The 14,558-nt window shown below is 39.0% G+C and overlaps 1 protein-coding gene across 3 annotated transcripts; it reads left to right on the top strand.

Moving 5' to 3' along the window:
* The first annotated feature begins 547 nt into the window (after positions 1–547).
* On the top strand, positions 548–10,518 carry casp7 (caspase 7, apoptosis-related cysteine peptidase). Of its 3 annotated transcripts, none has more exons than XM_040039452.1 (7): positions 548–671; positions 1,059–1,177; positions 4,523–4,674; positions 4,765–4,893; positions 6,785–6,960; positions 7,219–7,357; positions 7,509–10,518. In XM_040039452.1, the coding sequence occupies exons 2-7, from the start codon at positions 1,062–1,064 to the stop codon at positions 7,733–7,735; spliced, it is 939 nt and encodes a 312-aa protein (XP_039895386.1). In that variant the 5' UTR covers positions 548–671; positions 1,059–1,061; the 3' UTR covers positions 7,736–10,518. The 3 variants fall into 3 exon arrangements, with proteins under 3 accessions (XP_039895386.1, XP_039895387.1, XP_039895385.1); XM_040039453.1 differs by having other exon boundaries at positions 1,056–1,177; positions 4,526–4,674; XM_040039451.1 differs by having other exon boundaries at positions 549–671; positions 1,056–1,177.
* The last annotated feature ends 4,040 nt before the right edge of the window (positions 10,519–14,558 follow it).

Here is a 14,558-nt window from a genome sequence, read left to right as displayed (position 1 = left end):
GGAGTTTCTTCAGCATCCTGCTCTCACACCTCTACTGGAGTCTGACGCTCCACTCCCAGAACTGAACCAGCCTTTTAGTTTGTTCATTCTGCTGGCATCAGCTGCTTGCACTCTGCTGCCCCAGCTCACATAGAAAACCACACTTGCCACCAGAGTAATAAACATAGACTGATATTGAAGGCTCTGAGCTTCCTTCCATTTGTAATTTAGGGCAACATTAAACAAATTAATATACATACCTGGCATAGATTATTCGCTTTATGCTGTATTATTATGTCTTCACCGGCCAGCACAGAAAAAAGTCTTAATTTACGTTTGTGGATATAAATTTGATCAATATGCTACAGGTAAATGCTGTCACGAATATTTCTGCTCCAGAGCAACTAAAACCTTTCCCATTTGGAAGAGAAAAAAGATAAACCTTCATAAATCAATCTTGCTTTTACTGCATCCTTTATTGTTGTTGTTGTTGTTATTATTATTATTTGCAAACAACTAGTCGTTTTTCTCCTTACAGAAAACAAGTGTGCCAAGTGTGCAGGTAGGAGGGACGCAGTGCTGTGACGCAGTTACGCAGTCGCGAGAAGTCAAACCGTACTTTCTCTTTCTTTCACAAGGAAGAAGGGACAGAAACTCAGGAGGAGACACTTTGGAGAACGAAAATAAGTCAGGTAACTTTAGTGCTACAGCGAAGTTCGCGTAACACACTACGATTCAGCTTAACTTCACTCCTGTGTATTAATCTCTTTAGGTATACTTAAAGAAAATGAAAAGTTTATTTATGTATTTTTAGCTAAGTCGCTTTCCTGCTACATGCTAACCAGACATGAAGCTAACAAGTCAAGTTGAATGCCTCAATGTGACAAAGTGTTAATAAAAGCAGTCTAAATTTTGCTAGCTGTCCGTTTTCAAACCGTTGAGGTGGGACTGAAGAAGATTAAGGAAGTGAGGCAAACTTGTCTCAAAATAACGCCAACGTGTGGTTAGTTTACACCTAATGTAAGGAAAGCAGTAGGTTAAGTAAACCATAACGTTATGTTCGATTTGTGTGCTAGAAGAAGATGGCTGGATACGCCGGTGAACCCTCTGAACTTGGAGAGGGTGGGGGAGATGGGCCGGTGACAGACGAAACAGACGCCAAGCCTGACCGCAAAGGGAGATTTCTGCTATTTGGGAGGTGACTTCCTTTTTGTTGTTTCTAAACATGAAAACCAGTTAACCTTCGAGGGAAAAAAAGGTCATAAGTTTGGGCCCTAAAAATAAACTCAGTATAACTCAAATAATCTACGTACTGTAATAATATAGGTATTAAGCTGTGGGTTTTGCTTTCATTATTATTCCCTCACTCATTTACAAGGTGTGTGTTCATTTACTGTGGTTGTATCAAGATAAGGTACATGTACTGGACACTTTGTTAGGTACACCATACTAGTACTGGATTGGACCTTTTTTTCCCTTCAGAAGTGCTTTAATTATGGAAAGGTGCTTGAAACGTCCCTCAGAGATTTTGGTCCATGTTGACATGACAGCATCACACAGCTGTGTAGGAGATTTGCTGGCTGCACATCCATAGTGGGACTCTCACTCTCTGCCGCATCCCAAAGGTGGACTGAGATCTTGGGGATCATCTCAAGTTCAAGAAACCAGTTTGAAATTATCTGGATTTGTGACACAGCACGTAATTGTGCTGCAAGAAGCCGTCAGGAGGTTATTATACTGCAAGCATAAAGGGATGGTTAACATCCCTCAGATAGGCTGTAGTGTTGAAGAAATGTTAAGCTGGTGAGCCAGTGTGAAGGTGAGAGATGCTCTTCTACCTAAATTGATTGTTACGAATGTTATCAGCTTGACGGAGTCTGGCTGACCTCATCTAACCTCGCTGGATAGTTTCTCTTTTTTGGACCTTCCTCTCTAAACCCCAGAGACTGTCGTGTGACAAGATCTCAGTAGATCAGTAGTTGAAATACTTGGACCGTCCCATCTGCTACCAGTAACCATGCCACATTTAGTCACTTAAGTCACCTTTCTTCCCCGTTCTGATGCTCAGTTTTGAACTTTAGCAGATCATCTTGACCATGTCTACATTCATAAATGCACTGAGTTCCTGCCATGTGATCGGTTGATTAGATGTTTGCAAGAACAAGCAATTGAGCAGATGTACCTAATGAGGTGGCTGGTGAGTGTGTAGTTTTTAAACCATCCTATCATCTGTAGCATAATCTATGTCTGTTTTAATTTGCTTATATTTTTCTGGTGATATTGTCACCTGTTATGATTTGTTTGTGTTGGATGTGCAAACTTTCTTTTCTTTTTTTTCATGGTTCTTCCACATCTGTATATGCCCCACAGATCTTACAGTACACACATCATAACACATAAACATAGCAACAAGCAAGCTCGCACTTTGCATAAAATTCAAATGAAGGTTTTTACAGAATAGAATAACAAAAGTTATAACAAAGCTCTGTTTCTGACTGCTTCAGTATTCCTGTAGATACTATTATAATTAATTTGCAAGTAATTTGTGGCTTGTCTTTTTATTTCAATAGTAGTCTTATGTTGAAATTTGCTTTATTATTCTCTAATTTAGAAAAGAAATAAAACCCAAAGTGTATTGATTTAAATTACTCAGACATGTATTTGCTCATTTTCTCAAGTAAAACTATTGTGGTGATAAACCACTTCCACATAGGATTTGTGTCCACAACCACACAGTTATTTTTGGACCACACACAGCCGAGCACTCTCAGTAAGATCCTGGATTCAGTATCTGAAGGTGACTGTGGTTTCACAGCTAATCAAAACCTAAAAAAGTAGACTGTAAAAATACCCTTGATTTTACACAGCGACCTGGTTTTGAATAGCCCAATTAAGGCAATGGGTCACAGAACATGAAATCAATCTTAGGTCTAATTCAGGGACAGGGGTCAGTCCTCAAGTGGCTTCTCAAAATTAGACCATAGCTGAGGCCAAAATCATTCAAAATGTGCATTCATTATATTATGGAGTGTGGGCCTTTTAACAGTATGCAAATTTGTTTTGTAAACTGATCACTGAACAAAGAGCTGTTTATTCCAGTCTCACTCACAAGGTGGCACTCTGGACCTTTTTAATGGAGAAGTATAAAGTACGGCAGCTGTGTTTTCCCTCAGACACTGGTAATCAAGCAAAAAGGCTCTGCGCTCCGTCTGGAATTTAGATTCTTACCCAAAAATATCAAGATAGCAAGCAATAGAAGATGTAAAAAATACTATATTAAGGAATTATTAATGAAATTCACATTCATTTATTAATCATTTGTGGTGTGCTTTGGTGTTCATCAAAGGAATATCTTCTTGGAAAGAAATATTTTCTTTATTTACTTATTTATTTAGTTGCCTTTTTGTCACAAGTGTCGATAACAAGTATGAAAATCCACACAGGTGGATTCTGTACCTGTCAGCAGAGGAGCTACTTGTTGCCCTGTCTGACCTCAGCAGGGAGAGCGAGGCACAGGGGCCATGTGTGAATAGGCCTTTAGAAAGCACTGGTGTGATGGTGAGGTTGCTGACTCAGGGGCCTCACAGTGCGCCGCCCCAGTCAGGTCTCCATCCAGAACAGAGAGCATGTCAGTATCCTAGCACACAACCAAAAATTACGCTTCCAGGTTTGGAGAAACTTGTTTTTTTGTGAGGGAACAAAAGACACAAGACGAAAGCAACGCATTTCAGATGCAGAGTGGCGTAGCGCTTAATGACGAACCCAGGTAAGACAGACGCAACGGCCTCCTATTCCGCTCGACTGTCTTCCTGCTGTACCTGCAGTGCCCAGGGTCTCAGCTCTTTGCACAGCCTCGTGCAGTTGTTTGGTACAGTTGGCACAATTTGGAAGTGGGAGGGGGCTAGAAAAAGTTCTGGATCACATGTTTTTTTTGTTGTTGTTTTTTTTCTAATATGGCTGGGCAGCCTGTGAGTGAGCACGCAAGACTGTTGGTACACATTGCTGTGCATTGTTCCCATGCTTGAGTAAGCTGTTGACTAGGCTCTTCTGGAAAAAGCCTTGATTTTGTGAGTCCCTAATGGGTCACTGTTGGCTAAGCTATCTGGATGGATATTGTAAAGAATGGAAATATGACAGGTGTGTGAGAATTACCACTCGTGGAGGATTTCTTCTTGCTCAGTATAGATTGCTGTTTTTATGATTTTTTTTTTTCCAATTATCCGCGCTAAGCAAAAATGTTCTAGTTTCTCCTTAAATCTTCCTTTGGATTTCTGCAACCAACTTTGGCCGTGACTTTAATGCCTTATTTGGAAATGTATGTACCCTTTGGTTTCTAAGTAAGTGGTTCGTGTTGTTTTCAGTTTAATGTGTGTTACCGGTACTTGTTTTGAAATTTTTACTTAAGGATCATTCATTTGTAGTATTTTTTTTTGTATTTAAATAGACATCTCAGCTGCAGGAAATTTTAAATGAGAGAAATTTGACAAACTGTTTTAGCCGTGCAATATAATATAACTGTTTTTTTATTGTCATTGTATAAAAGCAGGAAGAATAAGGATGGCCAGACACGGGAGCAGGACTACTCTTCTGAAAGCCATTACAGAATTGTTTCACCAACATTCCAGTATAAGATGAGCCACCGGCGAGTGGGAAAGTGCATCATCATCAATAACAAAAACTTTGATGAAAAGACGGGTATAGCAAGCCTTACTCAAACGTATAAATTCAGTTTGGCTCAGTGTTATTGCATATTGAGTTTGTAATGTAAGCGTTCTTTTTTGACAGGGATGAATGTACGCAATGGCACGGATCGAGACGCAGGCGAGCTTTACAAGTGCTTCAAGAACCTGGGCTTTGATGTCATTCTTTACAACGATCAGACATGTGAGAAGATGGAGCGTCTTCTCCGAGAGGGTAAGTCATGTCATGTAGATAACGAGACTTTTTTTTTTTTTTACATTTTTCTTTTTGTTGTGATGGTGTTTCATATTTAATATTTAGATCCAAATGTAGGCACATATTTTCTTTTGTAAGCCACTGTAGTTGACGGAAGGGTTAGCAGCACAAAGGGGATTATTTCTGATATGCATATAGTTACATACTAGTAATCTGGTGCCTTCTAATGTGTAAAACAGGGAGGCCTTTGGTCATATACACCCTCTTTGATCTTTTGTGGGCCCGCGAAATGAAACTTCCTTCTCTGTCATTGTACAGATATTTAACTACACATTTAGTCACTTAGATATTTTTATATTAGAAAAATGAGCACAAGTTCAACATTGCGTGTATGTTTTTCAACATGACAAAGAAATGCTGCTTTAGTAGATGAAAGAAATGTGTCAGTATGAGTCTTAAATTGTAAGAAGCAAATGTGTAAAATTACAGAAATCTATTATTTACTTACTTAAGTGAAATATGAATGGTGATAGGGAGATCTCTATCAGTAGGAAAACCTGTAAAAAGTACAAAACTTGTGCTCTCCAATATAATGATATCTGATGACGATATGAAAATGTCTATCGTTTCATTTTACGCTATCGTTTGTTTTGTGGTGTCGCAAAATAAACCGTTTACGGCAATATTTTTTCATCGTTTTGATGGTCACTGTAGTGGTTTTATTAATTTCTTAAAGTTCTCACTTTCTCTTATATTTAAAATAACCACACTACGGACAGACAAGCCACTATTTTTACGCGTTGTCGTTAGCAACGTGTGGCGCCACCGTCCTTTGTTTATTTTCCACATAAACCTTTCACAATAAAGCTGAAGATCCTGTTGAGATTTTTCAAAATAAACTGAAATGATGACAAACTAAAGGACCTGTCAAAACAAAGTGAGGAACTTATTTTTAAACGAGGGGCCACCTCTGTTGCATGGACATGGTTTGGTTATGAAAAGTCTGACACGGACCAGAAAACTGTACTATGCAAATTATACAGGAAACCAGCCCCCACCTCACACTCAAACAAGGCTCTTCTACCTCCTATGCTAGAATCATGTGAAAGAGTATGGAGAACGTTTATGTCAGGTGCTCAAAATAAACCTTGGACTTAAACGTTAAAACAGGCTTTTCCCAGCAGCACGCCGTGTAATAAATACTCATAAAGAAAATGCCTAAAAATGTATAGTTTCATGCATTGGTCAAAACACTCGACTCCAGTTACACGACACCCAGCTGAAAACACTTCACGTAAGCTGAGTTGCCTGAGATTCACATAATTTACAGAAAATGTAACATTTTTCTGATATATATCGTTGTCAGGACGATAAATGTCTTATATTGGGATATGAGATTTTTGGTCATATCGCACAGTCCTACCATCCAGTGGCCTGGATTAAAGTCTTCCTTGGCCTGATTCTGCCTTATGTTAGACATCCCTGTTGTAAAATGACCAAGATGTGCAAGTTTAAATTAATAATTCTTGTTTCTTAACAACCACCACTGGTATAAAAGTAACACATCCTACTACTAAATTTAGCCAGATGTGTCTCTAATCAAAGTAACTGGAAGTCCAATAACCAGGTTTTATGATCATAAGACTATATGAACCTGTCATGTCAGTGATGCTGATAAATTTCTTCTTATAACAAAGGGCTCACTGGCATATTAAATATTTTGATGGGCTGCATTATAAATCATTCTTTATCAGTTAAATATATAACTTAGCTGAAATCTCAAATTCACGCTAAATAAACTTCAGACGTAACTATTAGGGACTGACTTTACTCATTGATCTAGACAGGTTTAACAAGGCCTGAGTCGAGCTAGGAGTTCAGTGTTTGTTTGTTTGTGTGTGTGGTTCAGCCTCGGAAGAAGACCACAGTGACAGCTCGTGTTTCGCCTGCATCCTGCTGAGCCACGGCGAGGAAGGCATGATCTACGGCACAGACGGAGCCATGCCCATCAAAACGATGACCTCGCTGTTCAGGGGGGACAAGTGCAAAAGCTTAGTGGGAAAGCCAAAACTCTTCTTCATCCAGGTGTGCATGGTTCATACTTGATTGTGTGACTAAAGTCTTTTATTGTAACAATAGCAGTGTTAAGTTACAGATTTGTGTGAACTTCTATTTGCTACTTTTCACCCAAATGGGCAGTTTGAACAGTTCTTTGCTGTGGAAATAGGTGAATTTGGCTTATCTCAGCTTTTAAAAACAGTTAATTTTGAATTGCTTCACCAGGTCATCGATGAGAAAGCTACTCAGGATCACAATGAAATGTCATTTCATTTACTTCACCAGGCTTGTAGGGGTTCAGAATTTGATGATGGTATACAGACAGATTCAGGTCCACCAAATGATGCCCTGGAGACAGATGCAAATCCAAGACATAAGATCCCCGTAGAGGCTGATTTCCTCTTTGCCTACTCCACTGTGCCTGGTAAACCTGAAATCCCAGTTTAAACAACATATTTTTCCTTACAGTAAAATACCATTGGTATATATAAGTGGAGAAGCATTTCCTGAAGAGTTTAGTTTGACTGATTTCTAGTTTCTAGTTTCATTGCTCACTAATGATGCTTATTTTCCAGGATATTACTCATGGAGGAATCCTGGGCGTGGCTCCTGGTTTGTACAGGCGCTCTGCAACGTCCTGAACGAGTTTGGAAAACAGCTGGAGATAATGCAGATCCTGACACGGGTCAATTACATGGTGGCCACCAGCTTTGAGTCCTGGTCTGAAGACCCCCGCTTCAGTGAGAAGAAGCAGATTCCCTGTGTGGTCTCTATGCTGACAAAAGAACTGTATTTCAACTGACTGCCGATCCACCTGACTGTACTGTAATGGTGCCACAGACTGACCGACTGACTAACTAGACTGACTAGACTGTTTCAGGTACTGATTAAGCAGTCAAAGCATTCAGGGATGATTCAGGCCTGGCAGGACGCTTCATATTTCATGCACATATGACATTTTGCATGTGGACTTGGGGCCGAAAAGCACTACATGAGAAACAAAAACATTACAGTGGCACACGGCGTTCATGTGTTGATAGTGAAACTTCTTCCTCTTCTTCACATTCTTCCACTTCTTCAGAATAATGGTGTCACATTTGATCTGATCTTCGTTGACAGGCGTTGTGAAATATCCATGTTATTCTACCAGCCCAGAAAATTTGCTGCCAGGTTTTGTGGGTTTATAGAATCGTCTATACGTCACACCATTTCCAGCATTTGCAGTAGATGTTTGAAGGGACTGAACCCTATGAACATGGGCAAGCAAGGATGGGCAAAAGTTGGCTTTTGGTATTATACGACTCCCAGTGGAAAGACATCTTGTCATTTTGACTGATCTAATATGATTTGAAAAACTAAATTAAGCCCCTTTTAAGATTCATTAGGCAGTTTATAGAAATCTTCAGTAGGAAACTGAAATGAGTGATTACTAGAACTTTGATTGCTGTAGGAGTGTTGAGGGACCTGCCTTCATTACAGACCCTGTGCAATGAATTGTTAAAGAGAAAAATGCCTTTTAAAATGACTTAGATCATTTTCAGCTACCTGTATTTTAAAGTTTCTACTGTCAATTGTCAGAAAAAGAGACAAAAGAAAAGATAAACAGATCAGAAACATGTCAACCCTCTTGCCAAAGGCTTCTTGTCTCAGCCTTCCTAGCAAGTTTTAGTTTGTAGCAGAAAGCTGGTATCCTCAGGTTCTTTAATGTCCATGAAGTGGGTAAATGTCATGTTAATTTCATATCCATAGTGGTTAGGAAGATGTGATTGTTTGCTGTGTAATGATTAGTTCAGTGAGGTTTTGGGTCAAGTGCATAGCATAGAGTCCGCCCTATTAAAAACAAGGACCATTTTACCACTGTTCTCAATGTAATGTTGAAGGCTTCACTTCTTTAAACTCAAATAAGTTAATCTATGCACCATTATGCAGTCAAAAAACTGTAATGGATTCTGCTTGTTATCTTTAGAGTTCTTCTTCAATATTTTTACTAAATAATGAAATAAATGCTGTATGATTATAACACTAGATAGACAAAAGAATGTCCAAAGCTGTGTTGTAAATTTGTAAATATCATAGTCTTAACTTGAACTCAGGTTAAGACTATGTGCCTTAAGCACAAATGCCAAATCATTTTACTGAATACATTTATGTTCTCTGCTTATACACTACACGCTAGTAAACTATCAGTCTCATACCAAATCTCTTTTATTCATTTTTTTAAACTGTTGCTATGCTTTCCTTATGCAATTAGGACATATAACCACCACAAGAGCTCATGACCAAGACACCAAAGACCCTAAACTCCCCCAGTTAGGGTATTAACTTGTCCCAGACCTGAAGTGGGCTCTGTACCATTTAAAAGCATGGCCTCTGACTTAGAGGGACTGATTCTCATTCCCATCACTTCACACTTGAGGGGTCGAGTGTGAAGTGATGGGTCGCTCTACGGGTCGCTCTGCATTCCTGCCCTTAAAGATAGGTGGAGTAGAGCCACTACCTCTTCATATAGCAAGGAACCAGTTGCCCGGGGCAAACCCAGGACTCTGGGGAGATTACATCTCTTGGCTGGTTTGGGAACAACTTCGTGTCTCCCAGATGAGCTGGAAGAGGTGGTGGGATGAGGGAAGCCTGGGTTCTCTGCTTAGAGTGCTACCCCTGCAATCTGAACTCTGATAGGCGGCAGAGAATGGATGGATGGTACAGACAAATTTCTAAACAATTTAATGAATTTATTTATTTATTTCAACTTAAACAAAGTTTGTTTCTGCAGATAATGTGTTATTGAGTGTTTTTAATTACAAAGGCAGCTATTACTGACATTCTGAACATACACACTCCACATGTCCACAATCTCGCTTTTTCTAAAAGGTTTTTACCATAATTCATATAACTGCATGTCTCAGTACCTTAGAGGGGGAAGTTCAGCAGTTGGTTTCATTTTTTTTTTATAGCTTTTTTATGCTTTTTTAATTAAATAAATATATTTTATTATTATTATTTTTTTTAATCAGGATGGTATTCCCCATCCGTGTCCATTGTACCCACAAGTGTTAAATCTTCTCAACACATGGATCTGTGATGAGCGATGTAGTGCCTAACCTGTGCCAAAAGGAGTTTTTGCTCCACTTATTGTGGAATGGAGTTGAAAAAGGGGGAAAATGTGTTTAGGGGTAAAATTTTAAATGCTTTCAGGTTTTAAATGCTGTTGTCCTCAGGAATATATTTGAAAAGATTTGGGAAAATGAATGACTGAATTCTTGATTTATTTCTTTTTTATTTGGGGCAATACATTATTTAAACAACTTCAAAATAAAGAAATGCTCATGTAAACAGTTCATTGTATTAAACTTACACACTTTATAATGTAGTGAAGTCTGTATCATTTGTCTTGCACATTTGTAAACAGACCCCATTGAAAACATTGTTTTTTGGTAGGATGGTGCTTACATACATACAAACACATTATGAAGTCACTGGGTATTTTTAAATGTTTCCATGTGTTTCACTCAGTGCTCACTTAAAATTTGTACTTGTATTGGTAAAAACATTCCAGGATCAGAATGGATATTAAAGCTTTTAAAAACATTTCTCTCATTGTCATCTTAAAAACATTAATTTTTTTTTTTTAGATCGTGAATGTCAAACCATAAGACCTGCAGACCAGCAGTGCCCTAGCAAAGTCTAATCTGGCTCACTGAATGGGTTTATAAGCTGTGGAAAGCACAGAGAAGGAGGGGCTCATTTTTGGAGCTTTTGTATTTCCCGCTAGGAAGCATGACTTATGTTGTGATAATAGTTGTTCACTTTGCTCATTTCAACCAAGCCAAAGATCTGAATCACCTTACTGATAACATCATGCCTGTGGCATCCTATAATGAGATTTTTACCGTAACTCAATCTATGCTGGCACATCTCTTTGAATAATGAAAACAGTTGGTTAAAAAGCGGATGAACTACTAATATCATATTTTCTGTAAGACAACTCGGGTGATTTTTTTTCTACTATTTTCAGGTTTGCATGTGTGTGTTTAGTCCATGAACTAAAATCTGCAATAAAAATGAAAATAAACTCTTAACACTGATGTATTAATCATTCAAACCTAAAAATAAAATAAAAACCATTTAAACTGTAAATGCAGTAAAACCATACCTGGATAGAAAAACACACAATGGAACACTATCAGTCATGGATTGGCCTCCCCAGAGCCTGGATGTGAAAGTTATTGAACCAATGTGGGATCATCTTGATAGAGAACGGAAAAAAAGACAGCTAAGACCCTAAGAAGACCTCTGAACATCCTTCAGGAAACCTGGATAATGATTCCTTAAGAGCAGCTAAAGAAATAATGAGAGCATAAGAAAGCTTGCTTAAGAAAGTTGAGGCTTTATTGAAAAATCAAGGTGTTTCAAATATTGACTTTCAAACTTATTAGAGTTGAACAAACTTCCACTTTTCCTTTGCCTACTTAATTTTACCATGTATGTTTGCATGTTTCGATAAATTGTTGCACTAATTGTTTAATTGTTGTTTCAATAATCCTATTACATCACATACTGGTTATACATACCAAAGCTTATTTAACTCTAAAGATATGTAAGCTCTGGTATGCATACACGTGAATGATGGTAAACAACATGTGCAGTAAATCTAAAACAGAAATGCTTTAAAAATTACTTCATACTAACATAGACTTGCTTGTAATCAGGGCTGCGGTGCTGTATCAACAAAGTAAACAAAGCAAACGACTCACGGTCCGGTACTAGTCCATAGCCCGGGGGTTGGGGACAGGAAAGGACAGAGCAGGCTGTACCTGCTGCGGAGGCTCAGGTCGTTTGGAGTGAACAGCCCACTCCTAAAGACCTTCTATGACTCTGTGGTGGCCTCTGACATTTTTTACAGTGTGGTCTGCTGGGGCGGCAGCATCTCTGCAGGGGACAGAAAGAGATTGAACAGGCTGATCCGATGGGCCAGCTCTGTTCTAGGATGCCCTCTGGACCCAGTGGAGGTGGGGAGTGACAGGAGAATGGTGACTAAGCTGTCATCCCTGCTGGAGAACATCTCCCACCCCGTCCAGGAGACTGTGACAGCACTGAGCAGCTCTTTCAGTGGCAGGCTGCAGCACCCACGATGTGGGACGGAGAGATTTCGCAGGCCTTTCCTCCCCACTGCTGTCAGACTCTACAACATGGTCTCTGCAGAGGCCCACAGATGTGCAGACAGACACACACACACACACATCCCATACACATTTGTAACTGCCTCCCTTTCTCCTTGATGTGCAATGGCACATGTTTATCTTATTCTATTCTATTGTTTTTCTCTTCTTTCTCTTAATTTTTCACTGTTCTTGTACTTTCTGCCGTGACCAAAAATTTCCCACGTGTGGGACTAATAAAGGTTTATCTTATCTTTTCTTATTTCTGGGTAAACTCATAGCTTGCAACATCTTTTCAGTGACAGGATCGTAGGATCTGATGAACAACAATAGACTGATGTAAGACTTAGAAGCTGTTTAATCTTGAAGTCATCCATTTCAGTCAGGTCTGGATCAGCCAGTTTCAGTGGCTTAGAAATTCCAATTTCACACAAAAGAAAGAGATTAAAGAAGTAATGAAAAGCTAAAGAGGTGTTTTTAATATCTGTCAATCAAAGTTCTAACCAGAGGTTTCTGCTTTGAGGTTTAATCTAAACACTGGATCTTGTTAGTCAACTAAGAATCGATTTGTCATTCCACTGCACCAGGAAATGCTCCATTTGTTTTCAGTAAGGAAAAACAGGCTGTGCAGTAAATAAAGTGGCTCAAGGTACTGGTAAACGCCACAACTTGATTTTCAGGGTATTCTCCCCTTTCGGCATTTCCCCCAAAATATGTTTGGTATGTCTGGGCACTCTGCTCTGTTAAAATATTGTACTGTAGGTACCTATTGTGTCACATGTGAGTAATATATACCTCACTCAAAGAGGTTTTGAAGCAAGCTGTTACCTCAGAAAATGTGACTGTTTCTAGATCCTGTTAAAGATACAGTAGATTATAGAACATATGATAATGCTATTTAATGCCAGTGAGAGAGATATGCATTGACATTCAATGGCACAAGCTGGGCTCTTTACTTTATGTCTACTTGAATATTACTTTCCTCAGCAGTGATGTTGACCAGTTTCTAGCTCCTCTGTGGCCTCGGGCCATCTACAATTCACTTTGCGTCATCCTGTCTCTTGTTTATTTGATCCTTTCCTGTTCTAGTCTTTATCTGAAGTTAAAGTGGCCAAGGATTTAACACCTGAGCAGATTACAATTTAAAGAACAAGTGTAGTGAAATGTCTTGGATAGAAATCAAACTGTAGGCAGAGCTTTGTTTTCAGGCATGCCAGGCACCAAATCGGTCACAGTGATAAATGTTTGTGCAAGAAAAGGAGGCCAGTTCAAAAGTTCATAACATAGTGTAACAGTAAAGAAAAGACACTAGAATAAGGATTTATTTAGTTGTTTATTTATTTTTGGTGTGAAGAAGAAAAACATTATTAAACAAAACATTGTTAAAATTATTCACTTGCAAATATTTTTGTGCTGAAAACTAAACTGTCAATGTATTAATCAAATACCTAATCTAATATTTTTAAAATTATTTTTAATTCTAAATTTCTAATCTAAGTGCACCTCTCCATGAATTGCACCATTTGCTTCCCCAGTTGACAGCAGGAGGTTAGCTAGCAGGGGCACCTCGCCTCGGGAAGGGTCTCCCAAGGCAATCTTGTCCTGTGTGACGAGCCAAAAGCAAGAATGATTCATAACAGCTCTATAAATACATAAACAACCCAGAAACCTTGCCATTAATAGGGACACCAGGTCCCTGCCCTGGAACAATACCTGGAAGAAGTGGCCTTTGGTGAGTCTCTGGTGCCTGCCTGGGCTGACTCTCTTGTAAGCCCATTACTTGCAGAGGGAGCTGCTGAGTCGTTGAGTGCTTTTTAGATGAGATGACACTCAAAGTCAGAGGCCTTGGTAGGCTGATTCCTAACTATTAAAATTAGCTTTAAGGATATTGTGTATAGCTTGAGAAATTAATATAGACTGGTCCATCAAACTTTACAGCACAGCTTTTTGGATCAGCTTCCTGTTTTGGCTGAGAGGGGTGGTTGGGGGTCTGACTGTTGCGTATGTATTCTTTGTTTATTTTTCCTAAAGAAGGGAGATTTGATAATGCTTTCCAACTTCGAGTAGATGAACTTTCCAAGCCTCTGTGGAAAGGTCTCTGGGAGGGAACTTGGAAGTTTGCCCGGCCAGTCTGTATGTGGGTTATGAGTATTAGAGGTGATCACTGTACAGCCTTTGTGAAAGCATTGCAAGTAATGATCCATGGTGGCTGTTAATCTCCTCCAGAGTTGTCCTTTGTCAAGACTTCTGTTCAGAAGTTGTTAGGTTGTTGTTTGGTATTTGGCATGATGATACAAATGGTTTGGATGAAAATTGCTGTTTTTCGATTATATATACAAAATCAAATTCTTCCTATTTTAATTTTTTTAAACTACACTACTGACCAAGTTCAGGTGGGTTCAGCATATGAAAGCAGTCCACTAGTGCAGATAAATAGCAACAAATGCAAACAAAATTATAAACTAATCC

Source organism: Simochromis diagramma, unplaced genomic scaffold, assembly GCF_900408965.1.
Source record: "Simochromis diagramma unplaced genomic scaffold, fSimDia1.1 OVJJ01000402.1, whole genome shotgun sequence".
NCBI classification, from domain to species: domain Eukaryota; kingdom Metazoa; phylum Chordata; class Actinopteri; order Cichliformes; family Cichlidae; genus Simochromis; species Simochromis diagramma.
The sequence above is the reverse complement of the archived record's forward strand: the minus strand, read 5'-3'. Positions and strand labels throughout refer to the sequence as shown.